The 23133-nt window shown below is 43.1% G+C and overlaps 1 protein-coding gene across 6 annotated transcripts in view; it reads right to left on the bottom strand.

Annotated features, from left to right (window-relative positions):
• NKTR (natural killer cell triggering receptor) overlaps positions 1 to 23004 on the bottom strand; it is a 39861-nt gene extending 16857 nt beyond the window's left edge. For 4 of the 6 annotated variants that reach the window (XM_042894633.1, XM_042894629.1, XM_042894630.1 and 1 more), the window contains exons 1-5: positions 22912 to 23004; positions 15640 to 15714; positions 11337 to 11444; positions 10515 to 10559; positions 8939 to 9026 (exon numbers count right to left, since the gene is read on the bottom strand). In XM_042894633.1, the coding sequence (XP_042750567.1) occupies positions 8939 to 9026; positions 10515 to 10559; positions 11337 to 11444; positions 15640 to 15714; positions 22912 to 22969 (374 nt within the window). In that variant the 5' untranslated portion in view covers positions 22970 to 23004. Of the gene's footprint in view, positions 1 to 1776; positions 1795 to 8938; positions 9027 to 10179; positions 10208 to 10514; positions 10560 to 11336; positions 11445 to 15639; positions 15715 to 22911 lie in introns of those variants that run through there. The other 2 variants (XM_042894631.1, XM_042894632.1) reach the window with 2 other exon arrangements.
• Between the last annotated feature and the right edge of the window lie 129 nt (positions 23005 to 23133).

Consider the following 23133-nt stretch of genomic DNA (forward strand, 5'->3'; position numbering starts at 1 on the left):
GATAAATTCAGACTTGCTCCCTACTTTTCAGTTCCCACATTTAGCTGTTTCTAGCCTGAAGTGGAAATGGCACTGCATTACATTTTGTGCACTCTGCTAATAGGCATCGGAGGCAGCTCCGCTAAACTTCCAGGCTGGATTTAAATTGGAATATTCAAGGCTGTGCATCTGTAAAGATATCTTAAGATTCAACTTTCTGATAGTAACACTGCGACTTGGTACCTCTCTGTACTATTCTCTAAAAAGGAAAACAAATGACTTCATCAGAATCATTTATATCTCCAATTCTTATTGGAAAGTGTTCTCCTCCTCTCTTCCCCAGGCACTGCCTTGTCTTTCTGGCTTCCTTCCACTGTATTACTCTCCCCAGCATAAAAATATCACAGGGCATATATGCTTCTACATTTACAGTAACACAGACCTGGTACAATGAAGTCAGGCTTTCACTGCTATAATAAAACAGGGTTCAAGCACGTGGCTGCACTCTGCTTCCAACTGTTAGCTGACAAGATGCTGCAGTGCTGGCATGCATGCAAAAGGTGGAAGTGCCCATCAGAAGTGCTTACACTCTGATTTCTTTAGGCTCCAAACACCAACCAGACCTGCTTCCGTAACCCTAATATTACAGAGAACCTCTTTAGCTTATATGCAGGCAAAGAGATGCTATAAGACATTTCATTTCTCAGCAGTAGGGGCATTCCTTGTTTTTCCCTCACTAATTCAGCATCTTGCTGCAAAATGAAACATTCTCCCAGCTGTGGAAGTTCTATCAGCAAAGTTAACTGCATTAATGACCTGCTGTTAAGTGAACACCGTAAGCAGGCATAATTATAAAGTGGAGTTCAAAGCAGTGATAGAAGTGGGTTACTTCAGTGAAAGCAACAGTAAATGAGACTCAGCATTTGGAATCAGCTACAGAAAGCAACAAGTTGAGACACCCCTGATATGAATGCTGGAGCAATGTGCTCCTGCCGTGCTGCAGCAGCACTTGGAGACCAATTGAGCAAACTACTGAACTCATCTTAACTCAACTTTGTTCTTGATAGACAAGGAAACTTGGTCACTGGTAAAGCCACTTAGCTTTTCATTGTGCTGATAGAAAAAGTGGACAGAATTCTTCCCATTTGCCTGCTCAGGATGGGAAAGCACACAGAAAAGCATTACCCAAGAAGAAACTTTCTAGATGCAAAAGAAGGAGTTTGGAAACTTAGATCACTTCCAAAGGGAAGCAGAATCCAAACTCCTCACTGTTCTATTGAACGTTCTCTCATCTCAAGGCCAAGGTCGTAGCACTGCAATCAGCCTGCAAACATTTGCACTTGATTAGAGCATGTCAAAGCTTTTTGCCTACGTTGCACCTTTCACTTCTTGAACATTTATACCTTGACCATAAAACTTCATCAGGACAAAAAACCCACTTGCTGCTTTGGCACTACAGAAGCTTAGAGCTATGATCATTTCCTCCCAAGAAATAGTATTTCATTAAAACATTTCTCTACAGAAGCTTGATAATTTGAAACACTGACAAACAGCTACTATTTTCCACGTTATCTGCAGAAGGACAAACATCTCTATTCATCCAAAGTAATGCAAATTGGTTTAAGGTACTGCTGAAGAGAAGAGCATCTTTTTGGTAAAAGCGTGTTATTGCCCACCCCCCCAAGAACCTGAGGCCTGACAAAGGACTCAATGCACATAACAATATGATCAGCAAAACAAGAAAGATTAAAAACAGAAAGAGAGAAAGGACACAGCCTTAGAGGAATGAGACATTACCTTTGGAGCGCACGGTGTAACACTGTTTCTGTAAATTTTACACAAAAATGGCAGAAATAAATTGTAATACATTTTCAGACAAAACTGAGTCTATGTTTTATTAAATACAAGTTTAAAATTTAATATTAATCAAGTTGTATGCAGAACAAGGATGCCTAAAAAGAGGGCTCTAAATTTTCTTTAGAATACAAGGCACTTTGAAAACTACAGTCAGTTCTCTTGAACAACACAAAACTGCAGAAATAACTTCCTTGCATGAACTATGAGAAAGACAAACTGTTAGAATCCTCCCAATCCCCTCCAAAAGGCTCAATCCAGCACAAGTGTTAGAACACATGCACAACTTTAAGCAAAATAACTGATTTCAGTGGGTCTGCTGGTGGTCACATCTGTGTTCAAATGCTCCATGGAACCAAGCCCTAATGGTTTGAAAGTGAGACAGGGGAGGTTTAGGATGGATATGAGGAGGAAGTTTTTCACCCAGAGGGTGGTGAGGCACTGGCACAGGTTGCCCAAGGAGGCTGTGGATGCCCCATCCCTGCAGGCATTCAAGGCCAGGCTGGATGTGGCTCTGGGCAGCCTGGGCTGCTGGTTGGTGACCTGCACACAGCAGGGGTTGGAACTGGATGAGCATCGTGCTCCTTTGCAACCCAGGCCATGATTCTATGCGTGTGCTTCATAGGATGGAGGCCCTTAACTGTTTTGATCGACAAATGAAAGGTGTTGGTAAGCCCACAGCTTTATACAATCCATAGTTAGCTTACATCTTCCTTGTACTATGAAAGTTGTGTATAAAAAGAGAAAAGCTGCTTTCTCTCAAATACATGAATGGCTACTGGAAGCTTGTGCTTAGAAGTTGCTTAGAAGAGTAGAGGAACAAGAACACTGCAGACACTAAGGGGAAAAAACACACCAACTGATGCTGGTGCAATTCTGAAGGGCAGCAATGACTTAAAAACGCATCAGCAATTATCCACACATCTAAGCAGGGAGAAGTTGAAATGATCCCTTTGTAACATACTACAAACACAAGCATCCAGTGAATGCCTCTGCATGGGCTGCACTTCCACATCAGCCTCAATCCAACCCCTGGGACCTGCCTGCGTGCCAAGTGCACAAACAGCACTGTTGCTCAAAAATACTGCAAAATCAGCACCTGCCATTGATTTTGTTCACTTTTGTATCTCTGTAAAGTGTACAGCAATCAGCTGAAAGCTATTTCATCTGCAAGAAAGAAAAAAGGGACAGCTGCTCAGAAAAATGCCCGGTGTGGCACACTGGAAACCTTCAGATACGAGGCACTTACGAGAAGTCAGTGACATTCAGAAATCAGTTGTAAAATCCTCATCGTTGATTTCATCTATCCTTTAGCATTTCAAAGAGGTTAGTTGGTTTCTATTCGGTAACGAGGCACACCACACGTTTGAAGAATGTTTGAACCAAAAGGTTATTTAGTTTTGAGCAAGGAGAAGGAGCTTGGGAGACAATCACACTGACAATGATCTCAATATCGAGGTGGGAATCGCACCTACCAAAACAGCCTCAAGTTTTAAATAAAGGTCTTTTGAACACAAAGGCAAGAACTCAACACTGCTTGAGCTGGTAAGGAACAAAACCTGGGACTCTATGTTGCAGAAGGAACGTATCCCTCAATTACTGAAGCTAACACACAACTAAACAACAGGGCAGTAATTTAATTACTATCAAAAGCTTCCAAATGACAACTAAGTTGGCTACTTATTTGACTCCCACTGCTTTCCTTATGCTTCTCTACTTCTTTATTCATTCTGCACGTTCACATTTCTGCTCCTGTAGTAAACGCAGCTCAGTTGGTTTTGCATCACTTCAGAGAAGCAAAGGTGAGTATGAGCACTCAGAAAGCCAACAGACTCTCAAATTTTATAGTACTTTCTATAATCACTTTAATGAGAGGTGCACTTATTTTGTATTACAGTCTTTCTGTAACATTAGGCAGCACCACAGGCACAAGAGGTGCTCAAAAGAGCCAAGGTACCTTCATCAGATCAGCTCTATAAGGAGCTTGCAAAAACATCACCCAACAGCAACCCAGCTCCGTGCTGACCACCCCAGAACAGGCTTACCATCCCTCCAGCTCTAACTAAATAAATGACATGAAGACATAACTGCATTTGTATGAAGCTCTACAGGTACCCCCTCACTCCCATTAATAACAGTAATAAATAATAATAAAACTTTCAGCAACAGTCCAAAATGGGTACTGGAGTACAGGGAAAAAGGAAGTGATTCTAGGATGGCTCTTATCAAACTACCCTCATCCAAGAAATTCCTTATCTGTACATCAACATGGCAATGGGGTAGTTAAAAAAAGAAAGGATAAACATATGATGGTTTTCAGAACACTTTTTAGGTAACTGATGGTTCTGAAAAAACTTAATTCACAGAAAAATAAGCAGTGCTGCTACCTGAAAATAACAAAAGCTTGTTTATAAACAACTGCCTTAAAACTGTTTTCAACACAATCATGCAATAAACACTAGTAAAGATGCCTTTGGTTACAGAGAATTGAAACTCCAACTCTAACAGCACAAAAGGACACAGCCTGTGCATCCTTCATCATTTCAGCACGATGCATTCTGTCAGAGCAGGGAGTGCTTCTACAGACACGAATGAACAGACCTGGCATATCTGAAGCATGTATCCATGAAAAGCAATCCTGCTGTAGCTAAGCCCTTGCCTTTCAACCCACCTGCTCTCTCTAAGTAGGAATAGTCAACGAGCATCAAACACAGCACTTCTGATATGGGCTTGTTTAGCCTGGAAAAGAGAAGGCTGTGGGGAGAACTCATGGTGGCCTTCCAGTGCTTGAAGGGAACGTATAAACAGGAGGGGGGATGGCTGTGTGTGAGGGTGGATGGTGATAGGACAAGGGGAATGGTTTTAAAGTGAGACAGGGGAGGTTTACGTTGGATCTGAGGAGGAAGTTTTTCCCCCAGAGGGTGGTGAGGCACTGGCACAGGTTGCCCAAGGAGGCTGTGGATGCCCCATCCCTGCAGGCATTCAAGGCCAGGCTGGATGTGGCTCTGGGCAGCCTGGGCTGCTGGTTGGTGACCCTGCACATAGTAGGGGCTTGGAGCTGGATGAGCACTGTGCTCCTTTTTAATCCAGCCCATTCCATGATATATGTGCTCCCTTTGCTCTAGTTCTGCACCTTGCCTAGCGATGCCTCGCATTCATTCTCCCAGCTCTTCACTCACACTTCCTAACTTCCCTTGCATCACTTGCAGAACTGACCAGCACAGATCACGTTTTAATGACTCTCAGTCCCGTGGTGACCAGTTTGCTAATGCAGTCTGTCAAGGAGATTCACTGCCTGATTAGTTCCTACAAAGATAGTTATTCCTGACGACATTTGGTGCAGTAAGCAGGGAAAGTGCATTCGATGAGCAAGTAAAAACATATATTCAAGATTCCCTCTATTATTTCAGTCTCAGCTGAACAAAGACTTATAAGTTAACTTACTTGCATTCCCTGTTTGCTACATTTGGCACATACACATTTGAAGATTTTTTCCTAAATGATAAACTGCTGAAGAATTGGGCATTCCTTTGAGTATAACATTTGAATTTCTGTTTAAAGTACACCACTAAAGGAAGTAAGTTATGTTATTAAAGAAAATCTGTAGGAACACGCAGTACATTCCCTAAAGTAACCACACAAATGTCAGCAAGCAAGAATAACTGCTTCAATAGATTACTTTTTCAAGTCTTAAGTCAGAATCTAGATCTGACTAGATATCTTTAACAGCTGTCTCCTACTCTGAATCTTGAAATTCAAACACTATATGCTATGAAGCAGAAACCAAGCTCTACCATTTAAAAAAAAAAAAGTATATACCAATACAGACTGCTGGTCTACATTTCACCATCCATCCCTATTTGTCACAGATCAAGTTATTGAAAATGAACCTGACCTCCCCACTGACTGTATGTATGCACATCTGCCATCGTGGGCACTCTCCTATGGGTGCTGTAATCACTCCCACATAAGCTGCTGCATCGGAGGCCAATGCTGGCATTCAGCTTAAATGCACAAATTTGATTATATTAAAAAAGGCATCTGCAAATGTGTTAGGCAAGGTTTTGGTGGTGGGAAGCTGCTCTCTGCGAGCAGAGCCCAGCAGCTGCTCCATGCACAATCAGAGCCAGCTCCAGCTGCTCCAAAAGCAACCTGCTGCTGGGCAGAGCTAAGCCATAAGCAATACTGGTTGTGCTCTAGGGGAGCAGGTTTAAGAAATAAAAAAGGCTATGCAACTGCAGATGGGAGAGAGGAGTGAGAAATGAGAGAGAAGCAGCCCTGGGAGGTGCTCCAGCTCCCTGCAGCCCAGGAAAGGCCTGTGGCAGAGCAGGCTATCCCTGTGCTTTCAATATCCCTGTCCCTTTCAATACCTAAAGGGAGCCTACAGAGGGGATGGGAATCAACTCTTTGAAACGGTTGATACCTGTAGGATGAGTGGAAATGGTTTTAAGTTGAGGGAGGGGAGATTTAGGTTGGACATCAGGGGGAAATTCTTTACCCAGAGAGTGGTGAGGTGCTGGAACAGGCTGCCCAGAGAGGCTGTGGATGCCCCATCCTTGGAGGTGTTCAAGGCCAGGTTGGATGGGGCCCTGGGCAGCCTGGTTTAGCATTAAACGTGGAGGTTGGTGGCCCTGCATGTGGAAGGGGGGTTGGAGATTCATGATCCTTGAGGTCCCTTCCAACCCTGGGCATTCTGTGATTCTGTGCAGCCCATGGGCACCACACAGAGCACGTCTCCATGTGCAGCAGGGGCAGAGAGCAAACATGAATGAGTGGGAGAGCCCAGGTATTATGGACTGACCCTGCTGCTCTGCGCCACGAGGAGGAAGGGGGTGAGTAGGAGGAAGGGGTTCTTTTAGTTGTCACTGCTCTAGTCTCCTGACAGTAGTCAATAAACTATGTTCATCTCCCTCATGCAGAATCTGTTTTGCCTATGATAGTTAACTGCCAGGTGATCTCCTTGTCTTTATCTCAACCCACAAGCTTTTCTTCATGTTTTCTCTCCCTGTTTAGTTGGGGAAGCGCAGTAACAGCATGGTGTGGTGGACTTTTGCTGCCCATCAGTGTGAAGCCACCTCAGCTAGGGACAATGCTCAATTGCCATCCTGAGCCCTGTGCTATCCCCTGCTGGCTTCCAACTGCTGCTCCAGGAGTGCTGGGTGGCCTGTGCATGGTCCACTGCACCTACATGCCCTGAAGTACACAAGGATACCTCAAACATTTACTGCATGCATTAAAAAGCCCTGGTCAAAAGGTTCACACAAGTCTACAGCACTACAGTGTGCATTAAAGACTTGCACAGCAGTCCCTAAATCTCACTGATCTGGGAATTTACTCTTGCATACGATTCATTTGTGTAACCCTAAGGTAAACTGGTGACATTTGAATGTGCTACAGGACAGCCAAGAGAAAGAATTTTCAAAGGATACAAGTACCTTTTAAAATCATTTCACTTTAATGAAAGCACTCTCAAGCACTGTTCACATTTTCCTGTCCTATGTAAATTATAATTTAGCATCAAACACAAGCTTAGGATGTTCCTTTGCATGGCGAGAGACAGGATGTCCATTAAGTACATTAAATTTAATTGAGCAAGTAAGCTGAGCCTACTGCTAGAAGTGAAAGAGGAAGACATCTGAATTAAATGCAGGAGCAAAAAGAAACTTTAGAGCCCTCAAATGATAGCTTCTTGATAGATGTAGCACCATAAAGTTTTCATGTATTTTGTTCAGATAAGCTTAAAAATGGAAAACTGCAACAAGTGAATCAAAAGATGCACCATCAAGTGATAAACAGCAACGCAGTGCTCTGCAGAGTGCTTTTGAAACCACGGGTTCTTTTTCGTACAGAGGTTGTTCCTCATATTAGTGTGTGTGTATATATATATATATACATATATATATCTTCATTCAGATTTGCTGTAAGGAGGCATATCACCTAAAAGTTGCTTTGAGGCTAACAGAAAAGAAGCTCTCGCCGTGATTTTCTCTCTTTGGAAAGTCAGAACAGTAGGAACTGTGAAAGACTCTCTCTTAGGTTTCTTATTAATTTTCCATTTTTAGGGCATTCTTTAGGAAGAGACCTAAGAATGCCTCTTATCTGAACTTCATTGTGTCATACTGAAGCTCTTTTTCAGGCAACAAAAAGAAAAGGAATACTCTTCAGGAGAATTTTCTCCTTTACTGAAGACAGTGAAGCGCCATTCACTCATCCCCCAAGAAAGATGGCAAAGAAAAAGAGCTTTTTACAGCTAAGCAACTACAGCAGAATTTAATTTTGAAAACACCAGCACTGTTTCTTAATGAAAGTTCTCAGCACCAGCCCAAAGTTATGAACCACATCTTCCCAAATACAAACTGTTAAATACTGGACCCAGAATCTTCAATCAGAAGAGCCTGACTGCCATCACGCCTGAGCATTCATCCATGACAGAAAAGTGTGCTCTGCAATTGAACAGGATGTGGCTATATGCTGCAATGGATTCATTTTTGTCTGTTTAAGGTTATGTGGGAAAACCTGATTTTCAGCACATTATTTTCTACAGCGCTGGCACCGTGACAATTAGTGTACACATGTGAACAGGATTATTCAACAGTATAGCAAAAAAAATTATGCCAGGAACAGAAACAACAAAACTAAATGAGGTCCCCCTTCCCAGAATGAAATAACTAATAAAAACCCCCTCGTCTCTCAAAGGAAATCATTTAAAATAGCATATGCAAAAACATACAGGCCATCTCTATCACAGACCTTGCTGCTTCCTACGTACAATGCTCAGCATTGTAATCCACAAGCACTCTGTGAAGATTTGGTTGGTACAACACAAAACCAAAGAATCTGTTTTTGGACACTGAGCACAATAGCAAAGCCATAATTTCAGGGTAAAAAACAAGGAGCAATCCCATAGGACCCATTTCTAACCCAAAGAAATGCCCCATGCGACCCGTGGTAACTTGTTTCCTATTAGAGCTCTGCAGGTATCCACTCAACCCTATTCACAGTAAGGTGGATAACATTGTTAGAGATAATTTAGCAATACCATCTTTCTCATGAACAGCGCTCCTCTGTTTAACAAAAGCTCAACTGTCAGATCACATCTACTCACATGAAAAATTGGGAACCATTGGTATGTTTCCCTCGGTTTGCCATTGACAAAAGGAACGCTCTGTCATGTTTGAGAATAAAGTTTTCATCTGTTTGAAGAAAAAATATGTTTGTCAGATTTTCCCTGACAAGGAATGCCAGTCAGATTTTCTTAGTAACTAATGGCTACTACAAGGAGAAATTCTTCCGCTGCTAAAGGAACTTGAACAGGTTGGAAACAGAACAGAAATCTAATTGAGCCTCTCAAAAGTTACAGCAGAAACACTCATGAGACAGAAAACATTCTTTTATACAGCAAGTTACAGCAATGCCGTGGACATCTCTAATGAAAATGGATGTGAGGTGATCCCAAAACGAGCCCTCATGTACATCACACTGTTATGTATGGGCACCCAGTGAAAGGGCCATTTCCCTGGCATGGAACTGTAAGAGAGCAACCCAGCCATTCCAAGCTGGGTGCCTCAGAACACACGAGAATAAACAAAACCTGACTACCAGAAAGAGGAACTAAGGAATACATCCTTCCTTCAACCTCAACGTAAAAGCAATTAAGACTGAACTTAACGTGCATCTTATATTCCAGGGAATTAAAGAGCACTTCTGGCTGCACGGCATAGTACAAAACCAGATATTGTTCTGAAGCTCCTTTTCAAAGGTAAAAATTACAGCTTGGGCATCAGAGGCTGTTATTTTTAAGGTTATATATCAAAGCACAACACTGCATGTTTAGAACTTACCACCTTTAGTGCACTCTTTAGAAAGAAACCCTAGGAACATCTTATTAACACTTCAATACCACAGTAACTATCTGGTTTCTTGTTGTTGTAGCAAGAAAGAATGTTATGTCCTTAAATAAATACTTCATAAACTCACCATTTTCCTTCCAACAACTGTTTTTAAAAAGAGGTAAATATACATTTAAAAACTCTTTGCAAGGAAAGCAACTTGTGTAGCATATAAACAAACACTTCAAAAGAACACCAAAAATACAAACCTTCAGTAGGGAAGGGGAGAAAAGGGACGTTAACAAAAGAAGAAAAAATTGTTTAGAACTGAAAATTATGCCAGTGTTCTCTCAGAATAAGTCATTAACCCTCAGAAAGGTTAGACACAGAACTCCTCATTTCTCCAAGCAACACAGATATCCATCTACAAACGGATGTATCAGTTGTCTATGTATTTACTAGGGAAGGTACAAGGGAACAGAGTTTGAATTTGTGTTACTGAGCTTTTGTCTCTTACCTTTTCATTTTGCAAAAGACCACATTCTCTATAAACAAAAGAATATGTTGACAGTTTTAGGCAGGAAGATAGGAGTTTATTCATGAATAAAGTTGCCTAACCTCCATGCTGAAAGTCATGTTTAACCAATAATGTTAGCCTTAATTAATTGTCAGTTAAAGTTAAATATTACAAAATAAAACTATCTGAAAGTCATGCATATAAAAATAATTCTCATGCAATATTAGTTTCATGCAAAAGGTGATCTATAAGTAGACCTCTTTTCATTAAGTATCTTGGGAATCAAGACTTCTCAGAACGGAATTGAGAATCTGTAAAGATGTACTTGCTCTTACCTTTAAAATAGCCACCATAAATAGATTCACCTCCTTTTCCATTACCTGTGCATTAAAAAGCACAAATTCAACCTTTTGTTCTGTTTATAACAAGCGCTGTGCGTAACGCGTGCCAATTTATAACACACCAGGAGACTCCAGCCAGTTCCTAATAGCTAAGCATAAGGCCCTTAATTAAAAGGCAGGACCGTTCGTTATGCAGTTCATTATCTTGTTGACACTCAGAATATTGAAAATGAAGACTGCTTTTGTGCCTCTGAACACGAGAAAGCCTGAAGCGAGGCTCCAAAGGCGAATTTTCCCTGCTGTTTGCTGAAGCAGCAGCAACAGAAAATGCAACAGCAAGGAAAAAAGCCAACAGTAGGCATCACCACCAATCCTGTCCTGCTCAGAGAGACCACCACAATGAGATGAGCAAGCAGTACGTTACCTTTACTTCCACTTGACCATCAGCACAAGGTAGTCATCCACCACACACATTTTATCAGTTATAGTTTATACACATTAGATCAGTTTATAAGACCTCAAGATACAGGGTACAAGAAGGAAGATCTTTTGACATGAAAAGCAGCAACATCAGAGCTTGGATTGGAATTCTGCTCTACTGTTATCAACTCCAGCAAGGCTGCTTTCTTCTTTAAGAATTCTTTCTAAAGTATCAACGTTTGATGATACTGAAACATGTTAGAATTTCAGCAATTAACAAAGAAACAGAAAACCAATGATCATACTTTCAAGGCATTTTAATGTTTACACGCTGTATTCTAAAGTGACATTACAACCACAGGGATGATAACGTTTGCTCCACAGAACACATTTTACCTTCACTGAAGTCCCCACCCTGAATCATGAAGTTTTTAACCACGCGATGGAACGTAGTGCCTTTGTAACACAACTTCTTCCCAGTTGTTTTTCCAATTCCCTTCTCACCTGCAAGAAGTTTAAACACAGAACAGTCAGCAGATTGTCACTGAAACAAAATCAAGGATCTTACCCCTCCAGTGCTAGAACCCTTTAACTATAAAAGCAAATACATTCCTGCTTGGTGCCTCTTGGCCTCTCACAAACAGCAGTCAGGCAGGTAAAGTTCAGTCCCAGGCCCTATTAACATTCTGCCAACCTAACCTCAGATATTTTTTTTGCACAAGGTACCCAACAGCAGTCTCCTGTTGAGATTATAGGAAGGGGAGCTCCTGACAAAGCTCCAAAAAGCAAATGGCCTTATGTTTACCTGGCAGATGGACTGACTGAAAGACCTGCAAATGCCAGTTTGCAAGTCCAGATGCTTTTATTTAAATGCAAGGAAAATTCTGCTGTCAAGGCAGACAGCATTCTTTCATAGTAGCCAGGTCTGTGTCTGACAACAGTGACAGACTGCAGGACTGCAGCCAGAATTACCCTGCTCTCTTCCACCTGTTTCTGACAAAGACATCCTGCCTTGTCTCACAGAGATTACAGAGAGAGCAGCAGGGGCACAGCCAGAGGCACAGCTTTTGAAACACTGGGATCTGGTCTTAGGGCACAACACCTCACCCTGAAACAAGTTATGTACATTCTTAAATAAACACAGTCCTTGCATACAACTAGAACAGGATGTCAGCACCAGGAAACGATGCTGTAAGTCTCCAATGGTTCAAAGATTTCTTGTCAAGACCAAAGATAAGGACAGAAGTATGCCTGACAAGAACACAAACTTCCATCAGTAAATTTCACTGTGGAACGTGGAAGTGACTCCTGGAAGCAAGCGACTTATTTAGCTGCTGAAATGGCATTAGCAGCTTCAAACTCTAAAAATGCAATGCAGCCCTTCACAAGTCAGTTCTGGTTGCCAGAAGTCCATGCAATCTCATCAGAGCACCTTCATCTCCCACCGAACTGCTGCTCAGCAGGTCCTCTAGGATAATCAAGACAAATGCAACAGCACCACTGGAGTACCTACCCTGAGGGCAGGGAAAAAGCAGGTACCAGAGCAGTGCTGGATGCTGCTGTTCCTGGCCATAGTTCTCATCTGTGGCCCTACGCAGCAGGCAGCACCCTTGGACAGAGAGCTCACAGTTGAGATGCTGAAGCAATATATGTAATGTCATGGTTTTAGCTGAGAGATTTTTTTTCTCTGTAAAGACTGGTATGATGGGGAGGCATTGGGAGTGATGGCATTTGTCTGGCTTCCCAATACCCTTCAGCACAAGGAGGATGTAGAGCTCTTTAGTGAGAACTATTGGCTACAGGTTGATGGCTGGACTGGATGATCCTGTAGGTCTTTTCCAACCTTGGTGTTTCTGTGATCCTCTTGGAGCAGGTCCAGAGGAGGGCACTAAGATGATCAGAGGAGATCAATCCTGATACCAACCAATGACTTCCCACACTCCTACATTTCCAGTTCTTTCCCCCATTCCACCTGGGAGCAGTGAGTGAACATCTGTGTGATGCTGAGTTGCCTGCAAAGTTAAGCCACAGGTCTTTTGGCATCCAACACAAGGCATGAACAATCAAATCTGTCATCATCAGGAACTGGAGTGCTAAACCAAATTTATAGATGCTACAGCTGTTTAGTTGCTAATTGCTACGCTCCCATGCTTGTCACAAGGCCTGCTTGCTTTACAGTCCAGTGCTCATTAGCAGCTGCTTTTTCTTTTGCTGTTTGCTCTCCTCGTTATGATCATGCTTGGCTATGCCTGGGAACAGCTTGGGCTGGCAAACAGCACCTCACTGCCATTCCTGTGCACTGTACTGAATGGCAACAGCTGGAGTGCCAGAGGGAACTCAAGTCAGAGGGACTGTGACCTGAGGATGAGTCCATACAGGAGCAAGCACACTTTGCAGCATCTGTGATCACAGACAAGAGCATGCCACAATACCTCAAGGCATCTGTGACCATGGATAAAGCAGACCCAGCAGGTGTCTGGAGGGACCATGGCCAATGGAAAAGCCCAAGCTGGAGCTGGAATGAGGGGAGTTCACTGCCATCTAAAGCCCTGTGGCCTGGTCCAAAAGGTGGAGACTAATGGATGCATCTTTAAACTGTTGCAACCCATGACTTGATTTGCATTTCACAGCAAGTTCTTCTGTTGAAGGAATTGCTGGAGACAAAAGAAGATTAGCCTCGCAGGGAGCAGTGCAAGCACAGCAGAGACCCAACCTGAAGTGCCTCTGGCATCCAGTAACTCCAGGTCACTTCTGCCCCAAGCAACCACAACAGACAGACAGTGGGTCATGGACTGAGACACAGGTGTAGCCCATACACTGGTGGAATAATATCTGTGTATTAATGAAAGGGAGGTGATTAATGAGGATGCATTACAGAGCACATGACCTGCGCATGAAGCAAGTGGCATGGAATAAGGGGTGGTTACAGTCGAGGTTTTGGCTGGGATAGAGTAAATTTTCTTCATAGATGCTTGTATGATGCTGTGCAATAGAGCAGGGAAAATCTGCGTGGTGCAGATAAACTGGCAGTAAGAAATGCACTGAAAGAACCTGTCATGGAGAAGCAGAAAGGCAGAGTTCCTAGGAAGCAACTTGAGCAAACTGAACAGCAGCACAGATGCACTTGATACAAACAAGAACATCATGTTAGTCATGCAACCCGAGTCTCTAATCTCAGCAATCCCAAATTCAATCTGGAGAGTTGCAGTGGCAGAGATGGCTTCCAGGGGCAAGATGAAAAAAAAAAAAAAAGGACAATTTAATTCTCTTAATCATTGCTTACACCACAATAAGAAATGTGCAAAAATGATAATTAAGTTGAGAGGGAAAAAATGCACATCACATACTTACCAGCAATCTTTAAAACATATCTATCAAATCATGGCTGTCCTGTGAGTACACAGTAGCAAATTGCAGGAATGAAACCAGGGTTTGTGGTAGCTTTTATGTCAGTGAGTTTGATCTCAAATTAAACAGAACTCAGGATTCTGGGCTCTCTCTCACTGTTCTCCCAACTAAAAACAGATTCTAGCTGGACTTCAATGAAACATGAACAGCCAGCTGTACAGCAGAGTTTAAACAGGTATGCACAAGAAAGCTGTCAGATCTCTGTAACTGTTCTTTCTCCCACTAAGTACTTGTTTGGTTCACACCTCGTGGTCTCCAGCTAGCTTTAACCTAGCAAAGCCACTGAAAGGAATTAAAAGAGCTACAGAACACGAGGCTCAGACACTACACCAGCCAGCCTACTGGCTAACTTTAAAAGAGCCTTAATTGGTGCAGTTAATTTAAGGTATATTTTTGGAGAATTCAAGGTACACAGGACAAGACCACCAAGACACACAGAACGAGTTCTCTGCGTAAGTATCAGCGATTCCTGCAATAATGTGATCAAAACTGATTTCTAACTTGCAGTTGCAAAACCACCAAGGAGCCCCACACATCAAAAAACCACTGAGTTCTCACCACCCTTACTATTGCAGTCATTAGAAATCTTGTGAAAAAGTGAATTCCTGCTTAAAAGAAAAGAAATGGGGCAAAGGGTGCTGGATTCGACCCAGAATTTTTTTTGCTAGTGCTGTCTTTCATTTTAGAGATCGTTGCCTTCCTTTCTCCCACCACACATTCCCCCTAGGGAACAATGTTCCCTCTCCATCCATCGCTTTGCTGAATGTAAAGCAGTTTTCTCCTAAGGTGTAACAGACTTCCTTTGATCCCCATTGTACTGCTATGCACCCCAAACATACTTTTATTGCATAAGAGTAATCAACATTTCACATGGAGCCAAGTGAAGTGTCACCACTGCACCGTGCAGTGACATTAACACCTGATGGCTCTCCTGATGAAGTCCTGCTCATCTTTCCCGTGTGTCACTTAGGTGGTCAATAATTTCTCCATTGTTTTAGCTGTGTCAATTTCCTTTAATGAAGCCCAAATGAGGAACAGATGATCACGTTTTGCCCCGCCAAGTGACAGCCTTGCACTCAGGAATCCTGTAGCTGCTCCACTGCTCTGACCCAGTAACCATTACAGGACTCCAGGTTACTTCCAGTGCTGCTAAATCCTCCTGAGCACGACCAAGTCTCAGCTTTGTCCTCACCAGGAAAACAAACAAGCAAACAAAACCTACAATTTATGCCTGCTTAAAGAAACAGCTGTAAGAAACATTAAAGTTGTTAAATAAAAGCATGCTACTTACCCGAGCACAAGCAAAGGAAGTTTTTGCATGTCTTTGGACATATATCTGAGAAGAGCTGAAACATAATTCGACCAACTGAAAGATTAAAAAAAAAAAAAAAAATAGAAAGTGTTACAATTCTTCACGATGACAGAAGAAAAATAGCATATGAATAAATCTGCATAACTGCATGTTAGTTCCATGCTGAGTGAAGGACTGTAAATGCAGCGGAACCCTTGGCCTAAAATCCTTTGGCTTCAACAGAAAGTGTAATAGATGACTCAATTAAGGAAAATGACAGACAGGTGGGACAGCATTAGCAATTTCAGGACTAATGCTTCAGTTGCCAAATACCATGAATCAAACACTGCTGCCTCTGTACAGTTTGAGCAGAGCAATCCCCACTCAGCACAGCTACTCCCACACCACTGGCAGCGCTCACACTGCGTGCCTTAGAAACAGATTACAACGCTGAAGAGCTAAGAAAACTACTTTAGAACTGTTTCACATTTCCTATTTCATTTTCTGAGATTTGCATTTTCGGGACTTGTATTTCTACAGTCAAAACAAATACAGTTGGGTGCATGAAATCCTTAACGATAACTTTGTGAATTATGCAGTTCTCATTTCTGTATTGCAAAGCGAGGCATAAATTAAGGGTTAAATGCCACATGGCCAGCCAGCATTGCAGGAAGGCCAGAATCTATTAATGTGCACCACCCTCTAGTGGTACACAACTGGTAAGACTTCAATGTAATTATTGAACTGCTCAGGAATTACTCCTTTCCCTTCCCTTAAAGGAAATTTAAACACATTTTGTTCATTATTTTGGCACCGTGAATTATTCAGAGAGGCTCCTAAGAAATGATATTCAGTTTGAAGGCCTTGTCCCAATAAGCACAATTGTCAGGTTTTTTGGATCACAAAGATGGGGATCAAGGAAAAACAACACAGGGACCACCTGTGTTTTGTATCTCAGCTAAAAAAATCCAAGGTGCCTTCAGCTGTTTAAACGACGAGTTTCTTAACTGCAGTGTGAATACTCTCAGAGGATTCGTGCTACAGCAGGCAGAAAAACCTCAAAGGACAGGGTAGAGACAGCCTTCAAAAGAATGAAGAAATGGTGAAGAAGTTGTCAGTTTGCATTATAAGCACGGTGATTCAGAACAGCAGAAATCCCATTGCTCTGCTTGCAAAAGCACTGAACTGAGGGGGACAAAGCGCTCAGAGAGCCAGGCACACCTTTCCTCCACCTTTCCTCCTGCATTCCCTTCATGAAATAACACACGATGTCTTTCATGGAAGGAAAACCATCACTATCCTCACTGCACTATGAGCAGAGCTGCTGGTGGACCAAGCTGACAGCTGTGGATCAGCAGGAGGCATTCCCACCTCAGGGCTCCAGAGGGGCCTTTTGCACCTAGGCACCAATGCACAGCAGCCATCCCACGGTGGGCTCCTGTCCTCCATACACAGCACTGCAGGCAGCACTGCAAGCAGCACACATCAGCTGTGACTCCTGGACTTCCAGGAAACCACGACTTTCAGTGTTTTGTCAGTGAGATCCATGAATGCATCACGCCTTTCAACTCCTTCAGACTGCAAAGCACACACCTGGCATCAGAAGACTACAGATTCCATTTTAAAAATAAGCCAACCTCCCCATCACGCAAAGTGCTGCTCACCTTCTTACATCCCGTTACATAAAGTGCTGCAGTGTGTTTATAAATACACCAACCACACACTGTGCATCCATCTGCTGGGCTACTACCTGTGTTTTACCTGAAGCTGTCACTGAGAGATGACATCTGCTGCTGCCAAACAGCTGAGCATACAAGCCAAAGATCAAACACACTGACACCCTGATCAGATACACAAAGTTACTGCTGTTCACTGAACAAATATATTTTTGGCGTGTTAAAAGTCTGCTTAAAATCTACAAACCTCAGCTATGCCTTGAAAACACAAAAGTGCCTCATTTTAAACCTGGAATGAAGCATGAGCTGGTGTAACAAAAGTGTAAAAGGCACCTGAGGTGTTACTGACTTCCTTGAATTTCCTCCACTGTCATCACATACAGAAAGCTGCCAGTGATTTCTCCAGATTTGTTCCTCTGGTATAAAGCTTAAGTTACCCAAATGAGGAACAGGTTTGCTGTAAGGCTCAAATCGTACCTTAAAACAAAACCAGTAGCTCACAAGAGTAGTTTGAGTGAGCAAGGCCTGCACACACAGCTCTGCTGAGGCCTCAGCTGACATCAGCCAACGGTGGGCCTGCAGAAGGCTGTGCTGCATCTGGACTAAACCACAGACACTGAGCTGTTGGCTCTTCCCAATGACAAAACTCACCTGACACAGCGTGCAAATCCTCCAGCAGCACAAGCAGTTACACTTGTTACTGGTAGTTTATTCTAATGGATCAGCAGACAAATCGTTTCTACACTTTTAGTTCTGTGCTCAGGCTGCTCTCTTCCACTCACAGCTTTGGAGATGCATTCATCCATACCACACTGCAGCGTTCACAGGACTCCCATTTCTCCACCACAGAGGTTTTGTCTATCCTGATTTCACATTTCTTGCTAATCAGAAATCAACACTTTGATAAAGTACTCTTAGACATTTTTTGCTAGAAATTGGAATAAATGATAAAAAGTATTTCTGTTCCATTAATTAAATACAGTAAATAATGCACATATAAATTCTAAGATGATTTGAAGTTTTATTTCATGAATTGTTATGTATAGCTAACAAGGCTACATCAATTACAGAAACCAGACAGCATGATGACAAAACTAAGCCAGTTTCAAAGCTCCATTTTCTGAGTACAAGATGAAAACTACTGTTTTGGTTTTGAATCCTTAATTCTTCATCTACAGAAGCAGAAGTTCTAGATTCAATTGAAGTGACAAAGATTCATGGTAGGAACATCCATGCTGCAACTTCACACAGACTCCTGTTAGCAAAGTTTATTAAAATTACTGAATCATCACAGAATGGCCTGGGTTGCAAAGGAGCACAGTGCTCATCCAGCTCCAACCCCTGCTGTGTGCAGGTCACCAACCAGCAGCCCAGGCTGCCCAGAGCCACATCCAGCCTGGCCTTGGATGCCTGCAGGGATGGGGCATCCACAGCCTCCTTGGGCAACCTGTGCCAGTGCCCCACCACCCTCTGGCTGAAAAACTTCCTCCTTATATCCAACGTAAACCTCCCCTGTCTCACTTTCAAACCATTCTCCCTTGTCCTGTCACCATCCATCCTTGTAAACAGCCGTTCCTCTCCTGTTTATATGAGCCCTTCAAGTATCACTTATTTCAAATAGTTACCCAGCAATTTCCCCCAGTTTAGATGCTTCACCTGTTTTAGCAACAAACTCTGGAGACAAGCATATAACACATTTTCCAGAGACCAAAGGTCTCAGATTAATCTGCACGGCAATTTAGATACAACTCACTGAAATGAATGCATTTTTATCTTACATTTTTTATGTCTGTATGTAGATTTGTGAATCCTAAGTCTTAAATATGTTAAAGCATTGCTTTAAAGTAGAAGCATGGCTACAGACTTTGGAAATGCAAAAGCTTCCTGTAGAAAAAGACTGAATTTAAAACATCATTTACAAGAATGGAAGTTTCCTCTGAGCTGAACCTATAGAAACCCTGACACATAAATGCTTGGATAGAGCTTCCACACCCTGTCTTGCACTCAAGCAAAGGCTCCCCTTGCCAGCTCTGCTGGTTCACTCCTGGAACCACCCCCTGTTGTGGTGCTCCATCATAGTCATAAAAGCAAACACTGAGCATTGCTCACAACACAAACGTACTGCTTTCAGTGCCACAAAGAAATGCAAGTGAGAAACAACACTATGATTCCTCCTAACAGCAAAGACTCATCCATTCGGTGTTCCATATTCAATAATTTAGTTTCTTCTTGACCTCAAGATAAATATTGGGTATTGTTTCATTCGGCCCATTTCTGTATAATGGGAGGATTTTAACTTTGAGTACCAGTTTCCCCCAGAAGCTGCTGATGCTCTACAGCCTTTACACTCCCCAGTAAGAGCTCCCCATACATGATGTCCTCTTGACTCACAGATCACACCCAACTGGATTGCCAATAGGTTTGCAATCAAAACGCCGATCTGCTTTCTGTTGCCTACCTGCAAGTTTTTGCCTTCAAAGGACTAAAGACTCAAAGGCCTCCCTGGTTCTACTAATGCAGACAAAGTATTATGGTGACCTGTACAGCAGAGACTTTAACACAAGTTCAGATCAGAGAGAGAGCTGTGCTGAAGGAACCTCTCCTGTGCAGAAAGGCTGAGGAAACCGGGCTTGTTGAGCTTGGAGAAGAGAAGGCTGTGGGGAGACCTCATGGTGGCCTTCAGTGCTTGAAGGGAGCAGATAAACAGGTGGGGGAACGGCTGTTTGTGAGGGTGAGTGGTGATGGGACAAGGGGGAATGGTTTAAAGTGAGACAGGGGAGGTTTAGATTGGATGTTAGGAGGAAGTTTTTCCCCCAGAGGGTGGTGAGGCACTGGAACAGGTTGCCCAAGGAGGCTGTGGATGCCCCTTTCCTGGATGCATTCAAGGCCAGGCTGGATGTGGCTCTGGGCAGCCTGGGCTGCTGGTTGGTGACCTGCACACAGCAGGGGGTTGGAACTGGATGAGCACTGTGCTCCTTTGCAACCCAGGCCGTTCTGTGATTCTATAAACAGACTGATAAAGGGAGGAACACACCGGAAGAAGAAAAACTGAAGTGGAAGGAAAAATGAACAAGGGGGTAAGCATCAACAGAAAACACAAGAAAAGAGATGCAAATAAGGGAAGTTCTGCTGTGAGCAGGAATGAAACAAAGCAAAACTGAGCGCAATGTATCTTCTGATGGACAAAATCAGGAGCAGGGGTGGGGAGAAATGAGAAAACATTGCAGGGCCACATGAACATCACACGTGACACTTCAGCAACACGCTGCTGCTTCAGGTGTTATGACCATTAGAACAGATCCAAGCAAATTTTTTTCATCAGAGTAAAGCCAGAATTATTTACAAGAGGCATCTGCTGCCATCCCCAGATTCTTGGCTTACTGCATGCAGTTTAATTCCGCATACCATCCCTGCCCAAATCCATCGGTGCAGGGACACAAAACAAGGGAGAGCTGCTGCCTGTGTCAAAATAAATGCTCACTCTTGATTTAATCTTCATTTACTTTAGGAAAAAAAAATAAATCACAATGTGTACTCATAAAAAACACTTCAGTGGCAACTTGTTACAAGTAGTCTAAATATCAAATTACACTGAAAAATGCTGATAGAAAGCAGTTTGTGCCTCTTGCTGTGCTGCAAACAAGCCATACAAGTTTTATTCCAACATTCTGTAGCTAAAATTAACCAGCTGAGAAGCACAAAAGCTGTGATGCAGTTTCCTGAAAGCACAACCAGTGCTGCAGTATTCATCCCTGTACTTTGTAACAGATATAATTAACCAGTGAAACTCATTTACACTCTGCAGTCCTTTCCTCACACATATACACACACACACACACACACACACCACCTTTTGCTGCTGCTTTTCATCTCATCTACGAGCTGCACTCCTGCTTTTAATTGCTACAGGTACCCACACAACCCCTGGGTAAGTGAATCTCTGCTGGGGAAGCTCTCAGCTGGCAGCTGTGTGCAGGAACATTCTTGGACTCCAAGCAATCAACACTTTAAAATGAGTTTAACATGACACAGTTTTGAGTCCTGCAGGTGAGGAGATGTCTCCTGTTGTGTGAGAGGCACATCCTCTTGTTCTCTGCCTTTTCTGTAGATACCAGTTCAGTTTTCTTAGAGCAGACAGAGCAGGGGGCAATGCTTTACCTGCTGGCTAGCAAAAAACACACAGCACTGTTCTGTTGTCCAGGTCTTTCCCCCTACATTTAATAAACAAGCAGATAGGCTACTTGTAAGTCAAGTCAGATAAGGAAAATGCTGATGTGGAGATTGGTGGCAGTTTAAAAGTTAAAATGAGTACTCTCCTGCTGATACCACTGAGATATATCTCTCAGTCAGTGCTTCATGTAGTCTGGAAGCACTGCTTCATCATTCACACTTGATGCAGCTTCTGAAGGTCATCTTACAACCAAAAGGGCCGTATTTAAGCTTTTTAACATAACTCTAAAACCTAAGGCATGACTGCACAGTAAGCTGATAAACAGACATTGGCACGCAGTGGTAAAAGCACACTACCCTCAAGTCCTGCACTAATATTTCATACATTGGCATGTTTTCCTGCAAAAATATGTCACCAATCAGTGCAATAAAAACAGCAGGGCTCTGAACCCGAGGTACAGCCATGAGATGCTTTAAAGAGAAAACAGATACCAGCAGCAACAACCAGGGCCCTGCACCTACTCCAGGTAACCTAATCTAAGCACCACCAGGAATGTGAACACCTCTCTGGCAGCACTATCAGATATCAAACCCAAAAAGGCACGAGAGAAAACAAAGTAAGTCTCTTCCACTTATGATGTGGAAAGCAGAGGAAGGGGCAAGGTATTGGGAAATGGAAGCAGAAGCGTGTGTGCAAAGGCAGAGCAGTGGGAAACAGCACAGAGAAGTTCCTCACAGAAGTCAAACCTAAAATCCTTTCCAAAGATTAAAAGCAAATGAGATAAAGCATGAATTCTCTTCATACATCAAATCTCACCGAACTACCTCTCCTAAGCCAGGAACTCACCCACCCTACAGCATTTTTTAATTGTCTGATTCCACAGTAAATCTGAAATTAAACCAAGGGAACACACTAAAATCCCTTTTATATTAATATTTCTCTGTTCAAAAATGTATTCTGAGACGGTAGAGCATCACAAATGGCAGACGGGCCAACAAAAGATTTACAGATATACCTTATCAGCCACTGGAGTTAGCACTGAAACCCCTTTTTAATTTCGGATGAAGTGAAAATGGAAGTCGAAGTGCTTACGGCTGTATTTGAATACAGCTGCAACTTGGAGAGAAACTCTTATTTCAAAGCCTTTCAAAGAGACACCGAAGTAGAGAATGAAAGTGAAAGCGCATCAAAGCTATCAGTTCTCCCCGTGAAAGCAAGCAGCGAGTAAACATCCCACAACTAACACGGCCTGCCTCCAAAAACGGGCAGGTCAGCCGTACGTAAAAAAGAAGAAAGTGAAGGCAGCAGTAGGGGAGGGGGTCAAGCGTGGGATTACAACAAACTGGCAGCCCCTCCGCTTTCCGTAGGGATAACGCGAGCTGGGAGACGCCGGGCTCCCGTTTCGCAGTGCGGTGACGCCGTTACCTGGCTCGCGGTTGATCTCGATGTCGAAGAAGCACTGCGGTCGGTCCTGCACGCCCATGGCAGCGCGGCCCCGCGGCGCCCGGCTCAGCACCTGCCCGCAGACAAGGAGCAGCGCTCAGCCCCTCGGCGCACCGGGAGGGGGCACTGCTTTTAGAACCTATTTGTTTTTTATACACATGTAGGTTTTTCCCTTTTCTTTCCACTCAAAAGTAGGACAACCGG

The sequence above is a fragment of the Lagopus leucura genome, unplaced genomic scaffold (genome assembly GCF_019238085.1).
Source record: "Lagopus leucura isolate 7727_CA_CO unplaced genomic scaffold, USGS_WTPT01 138-14_obj-0_obj, whole genome shotgun sequence".
Classification (NCBI taxonomy): Eukaryota; Metazoa; Chordata; class Aves; order Galliformes; family Phasianidae; genus Lagopus; species Lagopus leucura.